The sequence below is a fragment of the Vicugna pacos genome, chromosome 9 (assembly GCF_048564905.1).
Source record: "Vicugna pacos chromosome 9, VicPac4, whole genome shotgun sequence".
Lineage (NCBI taxonomy): Eukaryota > Metazoa > Chordata > Mammalia > Artiodactyla > Camelidae > Vicugna > Vicugna pacos.
The window spans coordinates 9,003,043-9,022,832 of NC_132995.1; the positions used below are offsets into that span (position 1 = coordinate 9,003,043).

Here is a 19,790-nt window from a genome sequence, read left to right on the forward strand (position 1 = left end):
AGGGCTTACCCGATACCTAGTCAACTCCTATTCATCCTTCAGAACCCAACTCCAACATCAGTTCCTCTGGAGTGCCTTCCCCAACCCCCTTCACTTTCTCTTCTGGGCTCCCCAGAGCAATGGTATCTCAAGTGTTTGTCCGAACCCATGTCCCCCAGAGACAGGGGCTCCCTATGACTTCGTGTCCAGCACTGGACCTGGCATGGAGTAGGCACCGGTCAATGACTGTTTATTGAATAAATGTACTACTGGAGTAAGAAGTGGCTTAGAGTCCAGTATAACATGTGGTGGGTATGTGAGTGGATGAACAGGGGTCCGATAGCGGAACTGAGCCTCGTGGATGAGGCCAAGTTCCGTCCTGCCCTCTTCCACAATCATCCTGGACCCTCATACCCCCACGACTCCCATTCTGCAAATGAGAAAACCGAGGCTCAGAAAGGTGAAGCCACTGGCCTAGAGTCACACACCTCCTCTTCATCTCACTTGCAGGTGAGGGCAGGGAAGGAAAACCCCAGGGTCAGCGTGGGGGAGGGGGGACTCTCCTAAGTTTATTGGGCAACAGGCTGCAGGTGAGGGGCTGACAGGAGGAGGGTGGGGGTGTAATAACTTAAAAACCAGAGGTGAGAGCGGCAGCTCCTCAAGAGATCTCTGCAGAGGGGAGGAGGTGAGGGTATTTACAAGGATTTGTACAAAGTGCCCCGCGCCAGCCTGGGGCAGGAATGGGGGGGGTCCGAGCATCAGGGGAGCAGGAGGGGAAGGAATCTGCCTCTCTGACCCCCACTCCAAGCACCCCCTCAATTCTCCAGTCTTTAGGCTCAGCAACTCCCCTGCCCCTGCCCAAGGCCTAATTCTTGAACTCTTGGGAAGAATGGAAGAGTATCCTGTTTCCCTTTCTGTCCCCGCCCTGTCCCCAAAGTTTCCTCAGGTGCCCCACGGCAGGGCGAGGTGGGGACAGGACTAGCTGGAGGCTCCAGGAAGGTGCCAGCTCCCCCTGCTAAGCCCCTTCGCTCTTCTCTCCTGCCCAGCGGCCCCGGAGGACAGCAGAGGGGACAATCTCTGCCCCCAAATTGATTCCGGGGAAACCGAGGTGATGGCAAAGGGAGAATCCCTTCCTTGACCATTTCCCTCCTGACAAAGCGAAGGGGACAAGGAAGAGGAGGGGACCCGGGGCCGTGGCAACTCAGAGCTCGAGGTCATTGGAGATGCGGGTGACCAGGGTGCGGAAGGCCAGGGCAGTGCCTGCCACGCGGCGGAAGAGAACTCCGCGCAGGCCCGGCCGGGGCAGCTGGCAGACCTCCACTTCGAAGTGGGACAGGGGCTCGGGCCCGCCCGCACCCCCGTGCAGGCAGGCCAGCAGGAACGGCTGTGGCTGGCGGCAGCGGCAGCGGGCGGCCGCGGTGGCCTGGCGCAGAGCTGCCATCAGGGCCTCGGGCGGGCGCGAGCTGGTCAGCTTCACACTCCAGGGGAATCGGAGCAGCCGGGGGGCGGTTTCCGTTTGATCCCAAGGTAGATGGCCACTGAAGTGGGAAGATATTAGGGGTTAAAGATGGGAGAGACGAAGGTCTCCTACTGTTCCAACTTTGGGACAGACTCCTTGATGTCCCCTCGAAACCTCCTCTACCCCAGCGACAGTTTCAGCTGTACATACAGCTGCCCAGCTGGAGACTACATTCCCCAGCCTCCCCTGCAGCCAGGTGTGGTCTTGTCTCCAGATTCCCGGATGTGTGTGGAAGTGACGAGCGCAACCCCACATCACCTCCTTCGAAAGCAAAGTGGATGCCCCACCCGTAAGGCTGCAGCATGAGCCCGCCCGACTGTGAAAACGACAGGGCTCCAGCGATGGGGATGAAAGGGCCCCGGGCACCGGAATGACCTCATGGGACAGAGCGGCCCTGCCAGCCTGCCCTGCACATACGGTTTGTGTGAGCGAAGAAAAGAAATTTATTTCTGTCTATATTTTGGGGTCTCTTTGCTATAGCAGCTCAGCTTGTTTCCTAATATATCCTTCTTCCAGTAATAGTCACCTTTCCTTTGGAGGACCAGCCCTCCTCACTCTAGACTAAACGTTCCCACCTAGGAGCAGTACTGTCCCCCAAGGGATATTTGGAAATTGCTGGGGGCTTTCTGATTTTTACAATGTCTTGGGATGGGAGCGCTGCTGGCATTTATTAGGTTCAGGAGGTGCAGGATTGATATGTATTCTGCAGTGTGTGAGAGTGCCTTGCCTAACAAAGAAGTTGACCTCTTCAAGTACCAAGAGCGTCCCCCTTGAGAAGCAGGGTGTATCTAGTCTTTCAGGTTTAGGTGGGGCTGACTGCCTCTCAGCTCCAAGGGTGAACACATGACTCAGAGCTGGGCAATAAGAGCATCCTCCCCCCACTGTAATTGGTTCTAAGATGAGCATCTGACCAGATCTGACCAATCAGAGTACTTGACCCCTCTGGCCACAGGCACTGGTTTAGGGATGGACTGTGACCCAGTTCCAGCCAATGAGATTCAGTCCTGGGACTGTTAGAACTGCTAGGAAGGCTCTTTATTTCCACTGAGGTCTCTATGCTGGCATTGTGTCAAACTAAAGCAAACTTGGCAAAGTATGATGCCTGATTTTGCAAATAGTTTTATTGGAACACAGCCACACCCACTTGTTTTTTTAATTGAATGTGGCTGCTTTTGTGCTACAATGGTAGACTTAAATAGGTGTGATGAATTATCTGGCCCTCATAAGTCTAAACTAGTTATCATCTGGGGCTGTACAGATCACGTCTGCCATCCACTGGCCCAGAGCTGTCAGTAATCATTGTGCCTCATTGGATGAGAGGGGAAAGGAGATATGGTGACAACAAGGAGAGGAGTCAGTTATAGATGGAAGAGGCTGAAGTTTAAGATGGTCAAGGGATGATGCTCAGGGATGGGGGTGGAAATGAGAGGAAATCAATGAGGGGTGGGTAACAGGAGCTAGCAGAGGAAGGAGGGTCATAGGTGCATTTCGGCAAGCTGACCTTGGGGATGAGGCTCAGGCCCCATTTAAGGGTCTGAGTAGGTGGTGGGGAGAGGTACTTACACAAGTGGGGTCTGAGGCAGGAAAAAGGGGAGGGGTTGGTGGGGCAGTCAGGGTAAGCAAATGCACTCACCTTGAGACCTCAGGTCCCCCGATTCTCTCAGGTTCGTCTGCGACCCTAGGGGAAGGGGGCAGAGTGTCTAATCTGGACATAGGGAGCCCCCTCCCCCAACCCACTGCCTCTAGGACTCTGGACAGTCCCTGCCTCAGCCCCAGTCCCTCCCTTGTGGCTGGAGCTGGGCTGGAGAGGGCTGGGAGTAAGGATTTGATTTCCCTCTCTATGCCCAGAAGAGGAGCCCATTCTGAAATGGTTAGTGCAGATTGGAGGAAAGATACTGAAGAATTTGGAAATCAAAAGAGAGGGTGGGGGTGGGCAGAGACACACACCTACATAAAGAAGGAGATAGACAGACACACGCACACACCCCTCCTTCATGCTGTGCTCAAATGACGCCTGAGCGAGTGAGGCCTGCCCCATTTAAAACTGCACCCTCCCTTCCCCACTCCCCTGGCCCCCCTTCCCTGCTCTATTTTTCTCCTTAGAACTTGCCACTACCTGACAGTCTATATATTTTACTTCTTTGTTATTTCTTTCTGGGTCCCCTACTAGAATGTCGGCTCTGCCTGGGCAGGGATTTTATCCAATTTGTTCATTGTACTCCAGAGTCCAAGATGGTGCCAGGCACACAGTAGACACTCAGTGAATAGTAATAACAGCAAATATTTATAAAGTATTTCCCAAGGCAATATTCTAAGCTCAGTCCATGTAGCACCTCACTTAGTTTGCACAACGACCCTGTGAGGAAGGTACTGTTATTAGTATCCCCACTTTACCAAAGAGGAAAGTGAGGCCCAGAGAGGTTGAGTCATCTGCTCCAGGTCACTCAGCAGAGTGGTGGTCTGAACCCTGAGGGTCTGGCTCCAACAGCCGGACTATTGTTTATTAACTGAGTGAATAAATGAACAACCAGAGCCCCCATACAGACTCCTTGCCCGACTCCCAAAACCCCCACCCAGAACCCCCGTCCCCCACACCTGCACACAAGTCAGACATGCAGACAGGGAGGCAGAGCCAGTGAAAGCAGAGGGTGGACAGGACTTACTGATCTTGGATCCCTGGGGCAGAGAGGCGCCCGAAACACAGCGGTTAGAGTTCTGCCGTTTAGAGGGATCGAGGGTAACCCTGCAGCGTGAGGAGGGAGGTGAAGGGTGACGGAGGAGGAAGGAGAGAAGGAGGAGGAGAAGGAGATGTCGGGGTACAGGAAGCAGAGCAGAGTAGAAGACAGGTTAGGCCCCATCAGCCCCCCTCACCCTGCTCCCCACCCCCCACAACCCGTGAGGCTCACCTTCGGGTCAGTTTAGAGGTCAGCTTGGTGAAGAGGTTGGTGGTGGGGCGGGGCCGCCCAGTGGGCAGGGGCGTGGCCTCATGGGCCAGTGTGGGAGAGGCAGGGGGTCCATTCTGCACGCCCCCACCTCCCCCGCCCCCTGCCCGCCTGTCTCGGACCTGGCCACCGTGGAAGGTGCTGCGGATGGTGGAGCCACGTGCCAGGCGGCTCCGCTCCCCCGATGGGGGAGCCAGGCTGTGACTGGAGGGGGAGGCGGGGGGCACCCGTGGGGCACCCGAGCTGTGGGCAGAGAGGTACAAGTCAGGGTGGGGCCTTGAGGCAGGCCAAGTCCCCCATCCCTCTGATTCTTCACTGCTCTGTCCTGAGATCAGAAACCTCAACCAACCTGGAGCTCAGAGACAAGGCTGCCGTGTACAGTTGCGCAGGCTGTGTACTATACAACCCTAGTAGTATTTTACTGACTCTTCCCCCCTCCTAAGTCATCCTTCCTTCAAACCGTCCTTTCTTCAAACTCTACCTCCTCCAAACTGTCCCCTATCCCAGCTCTCTTTGCTCCAAACTCAGCAATTGAATAGATTCAGGTGTATTTTTGGATGAATCCCTCGCCATCCGAGCCTCAGGAACGAAACCAACTGTGCAAACACTTGGCTCTCTGAACTTTCATTATTCAAACACGGGAAAGGAACAGATGTGAACATCAAAGGGACCTACACTCATTATAAAAATTTTTCAATAGGTGAAAATAAAGTGGAAGGAACCCTCTTCCTAACTCTCTCAAGATGCCGTGTTGGCAGAGGTGGCTCTACTATCCCAGGACCCTCCTCCACCCCCTCTGACCCTCCCAGTCCTGGTAGCACAAGTCAGATTTCCAATTTCTATCCTTCCAGGGACCCCAGGACGAGCCTAGATCTTAAACAAGGACTGACAGATGCTACTACCTCTCCCCCAGAATCCATCCTCCTTGTTTGACATTTAGTAACCAAACCCCTTAGAGTATGAGAATTGCACATGGCTGCTGAGTCAGAGACTACATTTCCCAGCCTCCTTTGCAGCTAGGAGGTGGTCATGTGACTGTGCTCTGGCCAATGAGATATGAGCAGAAGTGTTTTGTACCATTTCTGGGTCATGCCTCTAAAAAAGAATGCAGTTTGCACTCCACTTTCTTTCCACTCTTCTTGCTGGTTGGGAAATGGTAGAAACTGGAGCAGTGGCCTCAGATCAGGAGCTGCAGCCTCATGTTAGGATGGGCAGAATCAACCTGAATCCTTGGAAGAACTTGCCTCCTACCTCTTGCTAGTTACATCATAGAGGACTAAATCTCCATCTCATCCACTGCACTCTGGGGGTCCCTTCATTGCAGCAGTGGATCTATACACTGACTATACACTGTCTCTTGGCCAGAATACATAGGAGGCCATATATTACAGTGGTTACACGTACAGCAGTCAGTCTGGAATCTTTGCTCCTTGACTTACCAGCTGTGTAGCCTTGGACAAATTACTTAACTTCTCTGTGCCTCATTTCCTCAGCTGTAAAATGGAGATACTAGGATCGACCTCATAGAATTGTTAGGGGGATTCAACCAGCTACCATACTAACAGAAGTGCTTTGCGGTTATCTCTTGATAAGAGTTAGCTATTACTTTTTTTTAATTTAATAACCACAAAAAAGTTCTTGCTTATTGAATGCCCACTGTGTCTCAGACTCTGTGCCAGGCACAGGACACATTTGATCTCCACTGGATCCCTCTAATGGGGTCTGGAGGCAGAGAACATCAACCCCATCTTACACAGGAGGAAACAGAGGCTCAGACACTTGCTGAAGGTCACTCTGCAAGCAGTGTCAGGCAAGATGCAAACTCAAGAGCTGAGGAGACACAGAATCACTGGTCTCAACCATTCCATTACCCAACTCCACCAAGAGTAACACCCGCATCCATTTATCAGGTGCTTCCCAGAGTGCACCTCGGTGTCATGCCCTACAGTCCTCCTGGTGGGCGGGAGGGTCATTACCCTGAAGCCTGCCCCACTCCTGGACTTGAACTGTGATGGGAACCAATTCCTTCCCTTTTTATGCTCCAGCCAGTCTGCACTGGTTTCCCTCACTTGCCAGCTGAAAGAGACCGAACAGACTCAGGCAAATCGGTTTGAAACCCAGCCAACCAGAGGATGTTGAAGCTGTGACATTCTGGGGCTTCTCTCAAGTTCTAAAAATGGATCATTCAAAAAAAAAAATCAACTCAGGTTCCCAAGACTCGTAGGCAGAGAATGGGGCAGACTGCTTTCCTGGTGCTCATGACTAGTTAATTAAGCGGGGAGGCTTTACAGGGGGGTCTGGGGTGGGGGAACATGGGTAGAGTCCGCCAAGGGAAGGGCAGACACACAGACTCCTCAGTCCCCAGGGAAACGCCCTCCCCACATCTATCGTCTTAGATTCAGGGGGGCCCTGCTCACCTACACCCCACTTCTCCCTCCCCATTGCTGCCCTCCCTCTATACCTGTTTTCTTTGCCATTTGGCAAAAGGGATGGGCGCTCAGCCCCTGGGCGTTCTGTGCAAACGTAGGTGTTTCTGCGGGTCATCATGCTGGGAGGGAGGCTGTTCTGTAAAAGAAAAGGCCAGGAGGGGAGTGAGGGGGCACAGGAAACCCCTTAACTCCTCCGTTTTACCCTCTCCAGCCTCCCTTGTTTGGAATGAGGCAGGGGTCTGTGTGTGACCCGAAAGTGAGTAGGTGATGGTTTACTTTGGCTAAAGAGATGAAAGGTTAGTGGGCCGTCCCAGCGATCCAGGCTGAGAGGCACAGGAAGCCTTGGCGCTAGGAGGAGAGAAAGTCAGCGAAAGTTCCCAGGGGGCAGCCTTGCCCACCTCTCCTCTCCCAGCTCTCCCCGACCTCCAGCCACGTCAAACTTTTAAACACACTTATTCATGCCACACTGTCTTTTCTCTTAAAGGCCTTTGCACAGGCTGTCTCATCTGCTTGGGTATCGTAGGTATCTTTCAGGTGTCAGTTCATAATATATCCCCACCCTGGCCCTAGGCTGAGTCAAGTGCCTCCTCTGGGCTCCCTGATGCAGCCCTGGTCACTCTGTACTGACCACATCTGTCCACAGACACGTCTACACCCTGCACCGCACTGTGAGCTCTCTGAGGATAGGAGTAACTCAACAGGATTCTGTTGCCTCATTAAATATGCCCCTTTCTTTCCTCTGGAAGTCTAAGATTGGCATTCTTTCTTCCTTCAAAATTTGGAAGATTTTACCCATTTAGGGCCATCTGGGTCTGGAATTTTCTTTATGGAAAAGTGTTAAGACTGTTCAAGTTTTCTGTTTCTTCTGTGTCAGTTTTGGTTAACTGTGTGTGTAAAGACATTTGTCCACTTTGTCCAAGTTGTCAGATTTATTGGCATGAAGAACTTCCTAATACCACCTTACTATCTTTTTATGTTAGAACAAAGTTCTCTTTTTCATTTCTGATAGTGGTAATTCATGTTTGCTGTCTTTTTTCTTAATCAGCCTTGCGAGAGGTTCACTGATTGTATTAATCTTTTCAAAGAATCAGCTGCTGGCTTTGCTGATTTTCTCTAGTGCACATCTGTGTCTCCTTTATTGATCTTTTCTCTTTATAATTTCCTTCCTTTTCCTTTTTTTGGGGGGATGGGGTATAATTTGCTGTTCCTTTCCTAGTTCCTTAAAGTGTGGGTTTATTGTGAAGTGACAATAGCTCTCATTCATTGAGTGCTTACTGAGCCAGACATCACGTAACGTACTTTATGTACAAGACTGTACAAAATCCTCCCAGCAACCCAAGTTCTTTGATAAGCTCATTTCATAGGGTGGAATCCTGAAGCTCAGGAGGGGCAGTTACTTGCTCAAAGTCACAGAGCTCATCAGTGTAACTCAAACACTGATCTATGTGGCTTCGGCAACCTGGTCACCTTCCTGTAACCTGCTACCACCTTTGTCTCCTAATGCTAAGGATATTCTGGTTCCTCAGCTTGTATTATATCATTCTAGGGAGCTGCAGAAGCAAGAAAGCCAAATACTACATTCCCCAGAATCCTCTGCAGCTCATGTCCTGGATATAAATGGGTTCTGCCATTCTTTGCACTCGTGAAGATCTGGAAGGTGGAAATGGGGTGGCAGCTGCCTCTTTGCCCCTTTGACTTCTGCTCACACAGAGACAAAGGTCTTCGCTTCAGCGGGGCATCAGTGCTGCTGTTTCAGACCTCTGGGCAGCAAGAGGCTCTTCTGGTGGAGGATGAAGTTTCTGAATCTTGTACTGCAGTCCTGACTGTGTGTTCATGAATTCAGCAGGCTAGAGGCAGCCTCAGAGGTAGCAGCCCCCTGGGTGGGTCAGTTCTGCTGTGGCGATATGTCATTCTTGTAGGTCATGCTTACAGCCTGCTCTTCTGGCTCCTTCTACAATTTTATTAGCACCACACCTAATTCTCTGTATTAAATCCTCCCTGTCAAAAGCACACAGATTGCTTCTTTCTGACACTGAATGCTAAGTTATACACTAGAATCAAGCACAAGCTCAGGCAGAGACAGCACTAAATAAACGCCTGTCAAATGAATGACTGGATAGATGCAACAAGGAATCCTGTGTGATGGTCTGAGGAACAGGGTGGGAAACAGCAAAGTCTGAAAAACATGACCTAGGTGGCATCTGCAGGCTGGGCCATGAGCGGTCGGACCCCCGGCCCCGCCCCCCAGCCCCAGCACTCACAGGGGTGCTCGTGCTGTCCTTCCGCCGCTCTGGGATCTCTGCCTTGTTGGGGTTGTGGGCACTGCTGACCATGGGGCTGGAGGGGGGCAGCCCTCGGCTCCCACTTCCTGCGGCACTGCAGCTTGCCTTCCGGCCTGGCAGGCGCTCCTCCTTCAGCTCCGTCTCCCCCGTGCTGGTCGGGCTGCGCTTGGGGTGCAGGGGTGCAGGGGATGGGCCACCTGGTGGAGGGAGAGGACAGTTAGGAAAAGCCAGGACCTACTCTGGAACCTTAGAATTCTTCACATAGGCTTCAACCTCTGCGTAGGCCATTCTGACAAATTCTGTCAAAGTGACACATATATACTGACCCAGAAGCTCCACATAAATGACATGACGCACATACAGGTTACTCACTGCATCCTTCTTTTTTTTAAGGCCAAAAGATTGGGAGTAGCCTAAATTCCCCTTAACATGGGTACAACTAAATAAGTCAAGATACTGCCAGAGAATGGAATACCACGCAGTTATAAAGAAGGTTCCAATGTAGAATGGTCTTTAAGCAGACTGTGAAGTAGAAAAGGCAAGGCAAGGCATGAGGTCTGCAGTGTGTTATCACATGCATAAAAAGGGGAGAAGCGTATATCTATCTATATCTATTCATCTATACTTGTTTAAAAAGGAATGTTGCCAACAGGCTATTACTTCTATTAAAAAAGGAGAATATGTCTTTACAGTATATTAATCTATTAATATTGTATTTACACATCGTTGTACATTTCTTCTTTCTCTCTTTCTCCCTCTTTTCACATCTGTCTCTTTAAATATTTAAATATGAGTAAAACGTCTCTAAAAGAATCCATGTAAAACTGGCCAAAGTGGCCGGCTCCGAGGAGAACTGGGAGCTGGGAGGTATATAGAACAAAGACTTTTTTACTATCTATTCTTTTTGTGCAGTCAAGTTTTGAAGGATGTGACTGTGTTAGTTTCAAAAACAAAACAAAACAAAACAAATCTGGTCACTTAGAACATCTTGGGAATTATGGTAATGTCCTGAAAATATCAATTAAGTCTAACTGTTGCATTGTGTCATTTGGGAATTTACGGTTTTAGAACCAAGGGGTTAAACATGTTCTAGAACGTCAGACAGTCAGAACTTCTGTGTGTTAAATCCTCAGGAAACTTAATACTTAAGAGTCCCAGAACCATAACAAGCTCTACAGTGATGGATGCAGGACACCATCACCCATCCTTCATCCCGAGGACCCTGGAACCCAGAAAGTGTCTATGAGGGGATTTTAAAAGGTTACCATGTTCTAATCACAGGATACTGGAGTCACAAGCTTCGTAGGGACCTTCTGGGCCAATCTTGCTATTTTATAGGTGGGGAAAGGAGACCCAGCGGAGGGGAACGGCTTGACCATCCAGAACCATGCATTTCCTGCCCAGGACGGGTGCTGAGCCGGCTGAACCTTGGCAGTTCCTCCCTTGTTAAACAGAGTTACCAGATGACCCAGAAATCCCACTCCTAGTTCTTTGCCCAAGAAGAATGAAAACACAGATCCACACAAAAACTTGTACATGAATGTTCACAGCAGTGTTATTCAGGATAGCCAAAGGCGGCAGCAACTCAGATGTCCATCAGTTGATAAACAAAATGCAGTATATCCACGCAGTGGAATATTTGGCAATAAAAAATTAAGTATCAATCCACGCTAAAATGTGGATCAACCTCGACAACATTATCCTAAGCGAAAGAAAGCAGACACAGAATATCCAGAATAGGGAAATTTATAGACAGAAAATAGACTTATAGTTGTCAGGGGTTGGGGGTTGGAGTGGACGGGGGAGTTGAGATCAAGGGCTAAGGGTTGTGGGGTTTTTTCTAGGGTATTGACATTGCTCTAAAGTTGATCGTGGTGACGGATGCACAACTCTGAATATACTAACGCCACAGAATTGTACCCTTCAAATGGGTGAACTGTCTGACATATATGAATTCTATCTCAATAAAGCTGTTTAAAAAAATAGTGGGGAGGAGTAACATTTGATGAAGGTTAGCTGAGAGGCCTCTTGGAAGTTCCCATGCCTCATCTGTGGTGGTGGTGGGTCCATTCTTTTTATGCAGAGGATGAGCTATCTGTCAGGTGTAGAATGTGGGGTATAATCAGGTGTCTGCCCAGCTCCTTTTCACTAGTAAATGTGGAGAGGCTGAAGGGCAGGTTCCTGGCAGTCATTTTGTACAAAGTGTCCTCCTGTGTCCTAGTCAAGTAGATTAATCCCAACTGGACACTGATATCAAGTGGACTAAAGAGATTTTAGCTACTATTTGAGCTGGTCTCTAAAACCAAGTTATAACGAGTTGACAGACTGGGGAAAAGACACCGTGCGATAGATAAGAAAGAAAGGAAAAACCAGATGAGCAGAGAAGAAATAAGACACAGAGAGTGTCTGCTTTTCCAGTTTCTAATCCCTTCCTGAGCCTGGCTGTTTCCAAGTTCCATGCAATGTCCCCACACCTTTATAAGACATTCCTCCCTTCACCACAGTGAGCTTGAGCAGGTTTTTTGTTGCTTGCCAGCTGGAAAACCCTGATGTAAGGCGAGTCTGAGGCCTTAGGGCCAGGGATGGCATGTGAGGGAGTGGGGCTGATACTCACAGAAGTCGCTATGCCTGCGCTGGCGGTGGTAGGTGGAGGAGGAACTCCGCTGCCCTTTGCTGTGGCTGGTGCCTTTGCTGGAGCTTGTTCCATTGGTAGTGTCGCTGGGCGCCCGCACCCGTGCCAGGGCCAGCCCTGGGGCGCCCCGGTCCCCACCCTCCTGCAAGAAGATGACAGATGAGGAGCTTCAGCCCCTATCCCTTCTGTCCCAAGAAGGCCCTCCACCCTGAGCATCGCACATCCCAGATGTCCCCGACGCCGTCTCACCTCAGTCTTCCTGCCCAGCAGGAGGTAGGTGGCGGTCACTTCGTTGTACTTCTGGCTGGTCAAGGCCTCTTTGATTTCTTCCCGTGTGTAGCCCATACCCACCATCACCTCTGGGAGAGGGGGATGGAGAGGAGGTTCAGTCTCCCCAGATCCTTCCCTTCCACCTGTTTCTGCATCACATGGCAACACTTGCTCTTTCGCCTGTCTAGTATCCATCCCTGTCTGCCAGAGCACCCTAACTTTCCTGGGAAGAACATTGCTTCCCCACTCAAATCACCTGGTGGACTCCTGCCTGCTCCAAGCCCCAAGGGCAGGCATATAACCCAGGTCTGGCCAGAGTGTTCCATCCCCAAGGTCAAACTGATTGGATCAGGGATAATCAATGAGCACCACCCTGGGGTTTCTACTGGAACATTAGGAAAGTGGTTCTCTTCCTACCGCGGCATCCAGGCCACTGGGATGTGCTGTTGCCAGCTTGCTCCTAGGGGGAAGAGCTGCCTGGGAAAGAAGTCACCACCGAGAATATCCCCCAACAGCTGCCTCTGAGCACCAGGATCCAGCTGTCCCTGAAGGCTGGCACACCCCGGCCTTTTTAGCTATGTGAATGAATGACTTCACTTTTAGGTTAAACCGCATGAAGTTGCTGGTGCTGACAGTTTTTGAGCTATGAAAATGGCAATTTCATATGGTTCAACCTATTATTATTATCTGGCTTAAGCCAGAATGGCTTTGGTTTCTGTTACTTGCAACCGTAAAGTCCTGATGAACACAGCCAGATCTGATGGTGGCCCCAGTTTCCTCAGCTGCAGAATGAAGGTTACTGGGTGGTTCCGGAGGGGCTCTTCCAGGGCTAAGGCTTTAGGGGTCAAGGGTTTGAGGGCTCCAGGCTGAAGGGATTAGGATTAAGGAGGTGGTGGGTGAGGCACGTGCCAAGGTGGGAGTTTCCCTCAAACATGCAGATTACTGATGGCTTTGCCCAAGCTCTAACGGAAGCGATCTGTGATTTCTCATGTCTTAACAATCAAAGCTAACACACAACAGCACTTATTACACGCCTCATGAAAGTGCTTTACATAAATGCATTTATTTACATTCATAACAAATCTATGAGGCTCTATGATTATCCCATTTTACAGATGAGGAAACAGAAACACAGAGAGGGGAAGCCACTTGCTCAGAGCCACACAGCTAGAAAGTAGCAGGGCAGGGACTGGAACCCAGATTTCTCTGCTCTCCCTAATTGCCTTGCAAACTTCTCTGACGTGCTAACCAAAGGGGCAGGTGCTGGGCAGCTCCCACCCCCAGGTCCGTGGCCGTGGCTCTGCTCTCCCTGACCCTCACCGATTCGCTTGGTGTCCCCGAAGTCCTCCTCGGGCTCTGTGTATGGCTTCAACTCCTCACCCTCATAGCCGATGTTGATCCACTTGTCTTTCATGATTTGCTGCAAGGATCAGGGGCAGGACAGGGAGGGGGAAAGAGCAATGTCAGAAGAAAGTGGGAAAAAGACAGCTCCCCACCTCCCAGGTGGGCCCCCAAATGGGGCTACCTGCCCTGCCCCCACCTCCAAGGCCTAAGACCCCAGAATTGAGGGCTTCCTGAGAGCTAGCACCTCCTCGCCCCACCCCCTTCCCCCCAGCTGGAGCCTCCCGATGCCACGCTTCCTCCTCCGCATCATCTGGGTCCCCGCCACCCTGTAATCATCCTAGGAGCTCATTAGCTAATTACTGGCACTTCGGGGAGTGGGCGAGGCGGTTGGGGGGATGGCATCAGGACGGGTCTGGGAGACTTTCCCTGGGATGCCTGTCCCCGCTCACCTTCCGGTAGTGGATCAGGATGGCAGAGGAAGAGTGTCGGCCAAGAAGGCTATGATGGGATGGTTGTGGGGCTGGGGGCTTACCTCGAGAGTACAGCGTTTAGCTGGGTTCAGCACCAAAAATCTCCGCAGGATGCTCTCACAGTCTGTTGACATGTAGAAAGGGACTCGGTACTTCCCTCTGAGGACTCGCTCCCGCAGCTCCTGGGGGGACGGGGTTACTGGGGGAGGAGGTCACCCCACCTCCCTACCATTACTCACACACACACACACACACCCCCACACCCACACACGCTCACTCATCTTTCTCCCAGTCCCCCAACAGACGTGACAGGAACTACATGTCCCAGCCCTGATGATGTGGGAAACACCCCACCACTTTCTCTTGACCTCAGTTCCCACCGGTAAAATGGGAACGCTGTACTTGCTGCAACAGTTTTCAAAAAAAAGTTTGTTTTTCTTAAAAGTGATATACTTTTTCATTCTGAGGACATCTTACGGAGAAGGTGAATTTTATAAGCCAGATAGGAGGGGAGGTGGGCAGATGAGCCAGCCTCTGGGGCCTCAGTTTCCTTATCTGTAAACAGGGATCACAGGACCCGCTTCCCAGGCTGGAAGGGTACCAGTGAGCTTGCAGAAGTCAATGTCTCACACAAGCCGTTCCCAGAGCAAGCACTTTTTAAAAATTACGTTGATGTAAGGGGAAGAGAGCAGGGGCATCACCTACCCCGACCCCATGCCTGTCTTTCTAATGAGCTTTGAGGCCCTGGAAGTCTCAAAGGGTCAGCACTGATTTATATGCTGGCTTTTTTTTTTAATGGCCTTTTATGAGGGGCTCGGCCAAGGCTGCGGCACACCGGAGAGGGCGCCTCCCATCCTGAATAAAGAACTGAGGGAGACAGAAAATGGAGGCGGTGTGAATGGAGGAAGGGCTCTCCCCGCGTGGAGCCCTCTGCGGGGGACTGGGCAGGAAGCTCCCTGTGGGGGAGGGCCTTCTCCTAAAAGGGTTGGATGAGGCCTGTGTCTGGGGAGCCTTCTGCATCTGAGGAGGATCGTTACAGACCCAAGGGTCGTGAATATTTAATAAGAATGAGTATTGATTTCAGAGCACTCACCCTGTGCCAGGCAGCATTCTAAGTGCTTCACACATATTACATCTGGGTTCACAAGGATGCTGTGAAGCACGGTTATGATGCCCATTTTCCAGATGAGGAGACTGAGGCCCAGAGAGAGGTTAAATCACTTGCTCTGGGACTGTGCAGCCAGAAAATGTCAGGGCCAAGGTTCAAACCCGGGCAGTGGGGCCCTGGAGCTGAGTAACCACCGCTCCATGTGCCTCTGTCATGGGATGCTGAGATGGTCATCAAGCTACTGACACCACCACCAAAGCATCTCCCGAGTGTGATACCCTGGCCAGATGCCAGGCCCTGGGAAGGGCCTTACATATCTAGTCTGGCTGTAAGTGTCCCCATCTTATAGGAAGGGACTTGCTCAAGGTTACTCAGCAAGGAAATGACAGAGGCGGGATCTGTCCCCAGCCACGTGTCTCCTTCGCCCAGCCAGGCTTGGGGTGCCTGGTGGGGAAACCAGAAAGCAGGAGGTGACAATGGCCAGGGGCAGGTGATGCTGGCTGCTCCTCACGGGCCACATCCAGCAGACCTAAGCATTTCTGCTGCAGAATTTCCACCCAAAACACACCCCTTGATCACAATCATGAGGAAACACTGAGGAACCCAGACCCAGGGAGATTCTTTCTGCAAGATGACTGGCCTGAAATCACTGCCATACCACAAAAGACAAAGAATGGCGGAGGAATTGTTCCAGATGAAACTAAAGAGATAAGACACCTGAACGCAATGCAAGAGCCCGAGTGGATGCTGATGCAGGAGAAAAAATAGCTACCAGGGATATTCTTGGGACCACTGATGAAACCTGAGTAGGGGCCGTGGGTAAGAGGCTGGGACTGCATCAACGCTGGATTTCCTGAGCGTGATCGTGGATAGGAAAATGCCCCGTCTCAGGAGATCCCTGCTGGATGCAGCCTTGAGGGACAAAGGGACATTGTGTCTGCAACTGACTCCCGCGGGTTCCATCAGTTAGAGCGATGACGATACCACGTGCACATACAGACACATACAGCCCACGTGGCCACGTGCTGGCAATCGGAGCATCTCCCGAAAGGTACCACCTGTCCTCTGTTCTAGTCTTACAACCTCTCTGTGGACCAGCAATGTTTCAGAAAAAAGTTCAAAGGACAAAAAGAGCACCCCAACATTACAATGCACTCCACGCTTCCCATCCTCTTCCATAGAACCAGCCAGCATCTGCCACCTTATGTATTTTGCTTGTTTATTTTACTTTCTGCCTGGCTCTGCTGCAAGAACGTTGGTCCACGAGGGCAGCAATTTTTGTTTATTTGTTTGAAGTGCACAGTTCAATGGTTTTTAAGTATATTCACTGAGTTGTGCAACCACCACCACAATCAATTTCAGAACATTTTCATCACCCCCCAAAAACCCCTGTAATCCCAATTCCCCCTCCTCCCTAGACTCAGGCAACCACTAATCTGCTTTCTGTCTCTGTGGACTGGCCTATTGTGCACATTTCAGAGAGACGGAATCCACAGCGGGTGGCCTTTTGTTACTGGCTTTTCCCCCTTAGTCTGTTTTCGAGGATCACCCCTGGTGAAGGGATTTCTGTCTCTTTTGCTCATATCCTGTCTGCAAAACTCAAAACAGAGCCTGACCCATGGACAGCAGATCATAAATATGTATGGAGTAAACCAGTGAGGGAGCAGGATTTGAACCCAAGCCTGCCAGCTGCCAGCCAGAGCCCTGAACCCCGAAACAGCACAGTCCACTTGGGCTGGCCGCACAACTGTGGGGACATGGTCCAGCCTGACCCCCATCTTGCCGTGTGACCTTGGTCCTGCCTTTCTGTGGAGGAGGTGCTCGCCAGGGATAGAGCCGGATTGTGAGGGCAGGAGAGACCCTCCCAGGGGAGTGCCAGCCCTGCCAGCCCAGCACCTTGAGGTTGTGCCCATCGAAAGGCAGGGAGCCGCTGACGAGGGTGTAGAGGATGACGCCGAGGCTCCAGATGTCCACCTCCGGCCCGTCGTACTTTTTGCCCTGGAACAGCTCCGGGGCGGCGTATGGGGGGCTCCCACAGAACGTGTCCAGCTTTGAGCCTAACGTGAACTCATTGCTGAAGCCAAAGTCGGCGATCTTGATGTTGGCCTCGGCGTCTAGCAAGAGGTTCTCAGCCTGCAAGGCAAGGAGAGGGCAGAGGGTAGATATGGGAGGGGGACAGGAGCCAGCCAGCCTGGCCAGACAGTGGCCCTGTCCTTTACTACCTGTGTAACCTCAGGCAATGACTTTACCTCTCTGGGCCATTTCTTCATTCAAAAATGGGGATAACTGGGGGCGGAGGCAGGATATAGCTCAGTGGTAGAGCATGTGTTTAGCATGCACAAGGTCCTGGGTTCAATTCCTAGTACCTAAAAATGAGGATAATCATTGTCCCGACCTTACAAGGATGTCTGAGGATTAAGTGAATTAATCCATGCAAAGGCCTAGAACAAAATTTCATACCCTGTAAGTACTACAGAACATTAACTATTATTATCCCATGGGATCTGCAGAGCTGGAGGCCCTCAGGCAAACTCCTGCCCTCTCTGAGCCTCAGTTTCAGCAGAAAAAAAAAAAATGAGAACCAACTGCTCAAGACCCATAAAAATGAAGTCATTTTATATAATACTTACTGTTCACCTACTATGTGCTGGGCTTTTAGACAATCATTTGTAAGAGTGGCTATATAGCGTGGGGATAAAGGATAGGGTCTGGAAGAATCCCAGCTCCATCACTCACTTGCTATGTGACTTTGGGTGGATTCCCGGACCTTCCTGTGCTTCAGGTCTCTATGTGTAAACTGCAGGTAACAACAGCACCTGCGTCATAGGCAGTGGTGGGGTTAAGCAGAAAGTGCTTCTCACGGCCTATGGGACAGAGTCAGCCCTCAGTCAATACTTCATATTGTTACGACGTTTTGTCTGTTTTTGGAGGCACATGTTCTGTATTTGCCATTTCGTGGGAGAGGAAACAGGCTCAGGGAAGCCACCTCATGCCCAGAACAAGAAAGTGGAGGAGCTGGAATCCAAATGAGGCCTGTCAGCTCCCTGGCTTGAGAAGGGAAGGAGCCTCCAGCATCCCGCCTATTCCAGCTCTCTGACTACAAATGGATGCACCAACCTGCCCTTCAAAATGCTGCCCAGGCCTGGACCATCCCAACCACAGTCCTTCCCTGGCCCAGCGTCTCTGGCTTCCTCCCAGTCTGCCTACATTCTGGTGTATTTTGGTACCACCCTTCCCCACCTCTGACCCAACAAAGGGGTAGAACCCACACTGACACACACTTAAGAGGGATCTTCCCCAAACCTCAATCTCCAGCCATCTGTCTTGTTCAGGGGTGACATTTCCCTTGGTGGCATTTCAAGCTCCACAGTTCAACCCCAACCTCACTTCTGGGTTGGTTCGGGTGATTGGGCCCCTCCTTGCACTAACCAGAGCCCCAAACCCCCTTTTAGCCACTTTCAGGACTCTCCACCAGGGGGCGTGCCTCTTTCAGGTTGGTTGCAATGGATCGCATCCCTGCAGGGCAAACTCAGAAGATGCTAAGGTGCTTCCTCAGTGGTTTGGAGGGAGGTGGGGCAGCTGGCAGGGCATTATCGGAGAGACAGTTGTATTTAGAAACTTCTTCAGCAACTTGACAGTGGAATTTTATGTTTTTGAATCTAGTAATAATAATAATCAAAAAACTGGGCTTGTATTTTGTTTGCATATCCTTTTTTCCTACAAAAGTACCTGTCAACCTGGGAATTGAAAACACTAAAACAAACCTGGTCCTTTGCTATAGAAACCTCGAGAAGCACTTCCCTAAGTACTGAGCCCAGGGCCTGGGACACAGTAGGTGTTCAAGAAATCAGTCAAGACAACTGGATTGGAGCCAGACAAACGTTTCTCTGGTCTCGGACAAGAAGTCCTGAGACAGGAGGTTCTCTCTGGGTGGGAGGTGTGGAGTGGGGACTCTGGGACACCGAGCTGCTTGACGGGGCTGTCCCTGCTCAGCTCAGCCAGGCTGGGGGGCTGGGGCCCAGGCCCCGCTGGGTCCCTTCCCTGACAGGCATCGGCCCTCCCAAGGATGCTGTCTTCAAGTTTGAAGATGCCTGTGATTCTCAGACCCGGAGGCCACGTGACTCTCGGGCTCTAAGATCTCAATTCCTGAAGATTCTTGAATGTTCTAATCTCCGGAGGATGAGAGTGACAAACTTTTTACTGGGTTCCAGTGACCTTGTCCAGGATACATGTAACCATCTGAGGCCATTCCAGGACACTTTGTTTCTTTCCCCTTTGTTCACTCCTCCTGTCCCCACCCCCACCTACTCCTCCATCTGCTGGCCTTGTTTTTGCCACAAAAGCTTGGGAAAAAGTCAAGGGGCTCTGGATGCTCAGGGAGGAGCACGAAGAGAAAAGGGAGGGGAATGGGGGAATGTGGTGGAAGGTACAAGGCCCTGGGGGACCAGAGATGGGGCTGGGGACCGCAGGGGTTTGCGGGCTGAGCTGGGAGCTCGCAGTGGTGGGGGGGCTCACCTTCAGGTCCCTGTGGACAATGTTTTTCTGGTGACAGTAGTGCACAGCCGACACAATCTGGATTACAGGGAGGGTAGGGGAGTCAGTTACTGTGGCCTCCAAACCCCTCAGCCTCCCTCCGAGACCCCATGAACCCACTTGCAATGGAGCTCTGGACCCCTGGCCTCCCCAGGCACATGTGGCAACTGATGCTGGGGTCCCACACCCTAATTTGGTCCCAGCGGGAAATGCTGTGGGACCTGCACACACACACCTCCACTCAGACATCGGACATCCTTGTACCCAGGCATCAGGACACCC

General features: G+C 51.3%; 1 protein-coding gene across 2 annotated transcripts in view; it reads right to left on the reverse strand.

The window, feature by feature from the left end:
• Positions 1 to 213: 213 nt before the first annotated feature.
• MARK4 (microtubule affinity regulating kinase 4) overlaps positions 214 to 19,790 on the reverse strand; it is a 28,577-nt gene continuing 9,000 nt past the window's right edge. Inside the window, exons 7-18 of one of the 2 annotated variants that reach the window (XM_006208571.4) lie at positions 19,491 to 19,547; positions 16,872 to 17,108; positions 13,930 to 14,049; positions 13,374 to 13,473; positions 12,033 to 12,142; positions 11,766 to 11,925; positions 9,131 to 9,348; positions 6,902 to 7,005; positions 4,405 to 4,683; positions 4,162 to 4,241; positions 3,132 to 3,176; positions 1,203 to 1,517 (exon numbers count right to left, since the gene is read on the reverse strand). In XM_006208571.4, the coding sequence (XP_006208633.1) occupies positions 1,453 to 1,517; positions 3,132 to 3,176; positions 4,162 to 4,241; positions 4,405 to 4,683; positions 6,902 to 7,005; positions 9,131 to 9,348; positions 11,766 to 11,925; positions 12,033 to 12,142; positions 13,374 to 13,473; positions 13,930 to 14,049; positions 16,872 to 17,108; positions 19,491 to 19,547 (1,575 nt within the window). In that variant the 3' untranslated portion in view covers positions 1,203 to 1,452. Of the gene's footprint in view, positions 1,518 to 3,131; positions 3,177 to 4,161; positions 4,242 to 4,404; positions 4,684 to 6,901; positions 7,006 to 9,130; positions 9,349 to 11,765; positions 11,926 to 12,032; positions 12,143 to 13,373; positions 13,474 to 13,929; positions 14,050 to 16,871; positions 17,109 to 19,490; positions 19,548 to 19,790 lie in introns of both variants that reach the window. The other variant, XM_072966855.1, reaches the window with a different exon arrangement.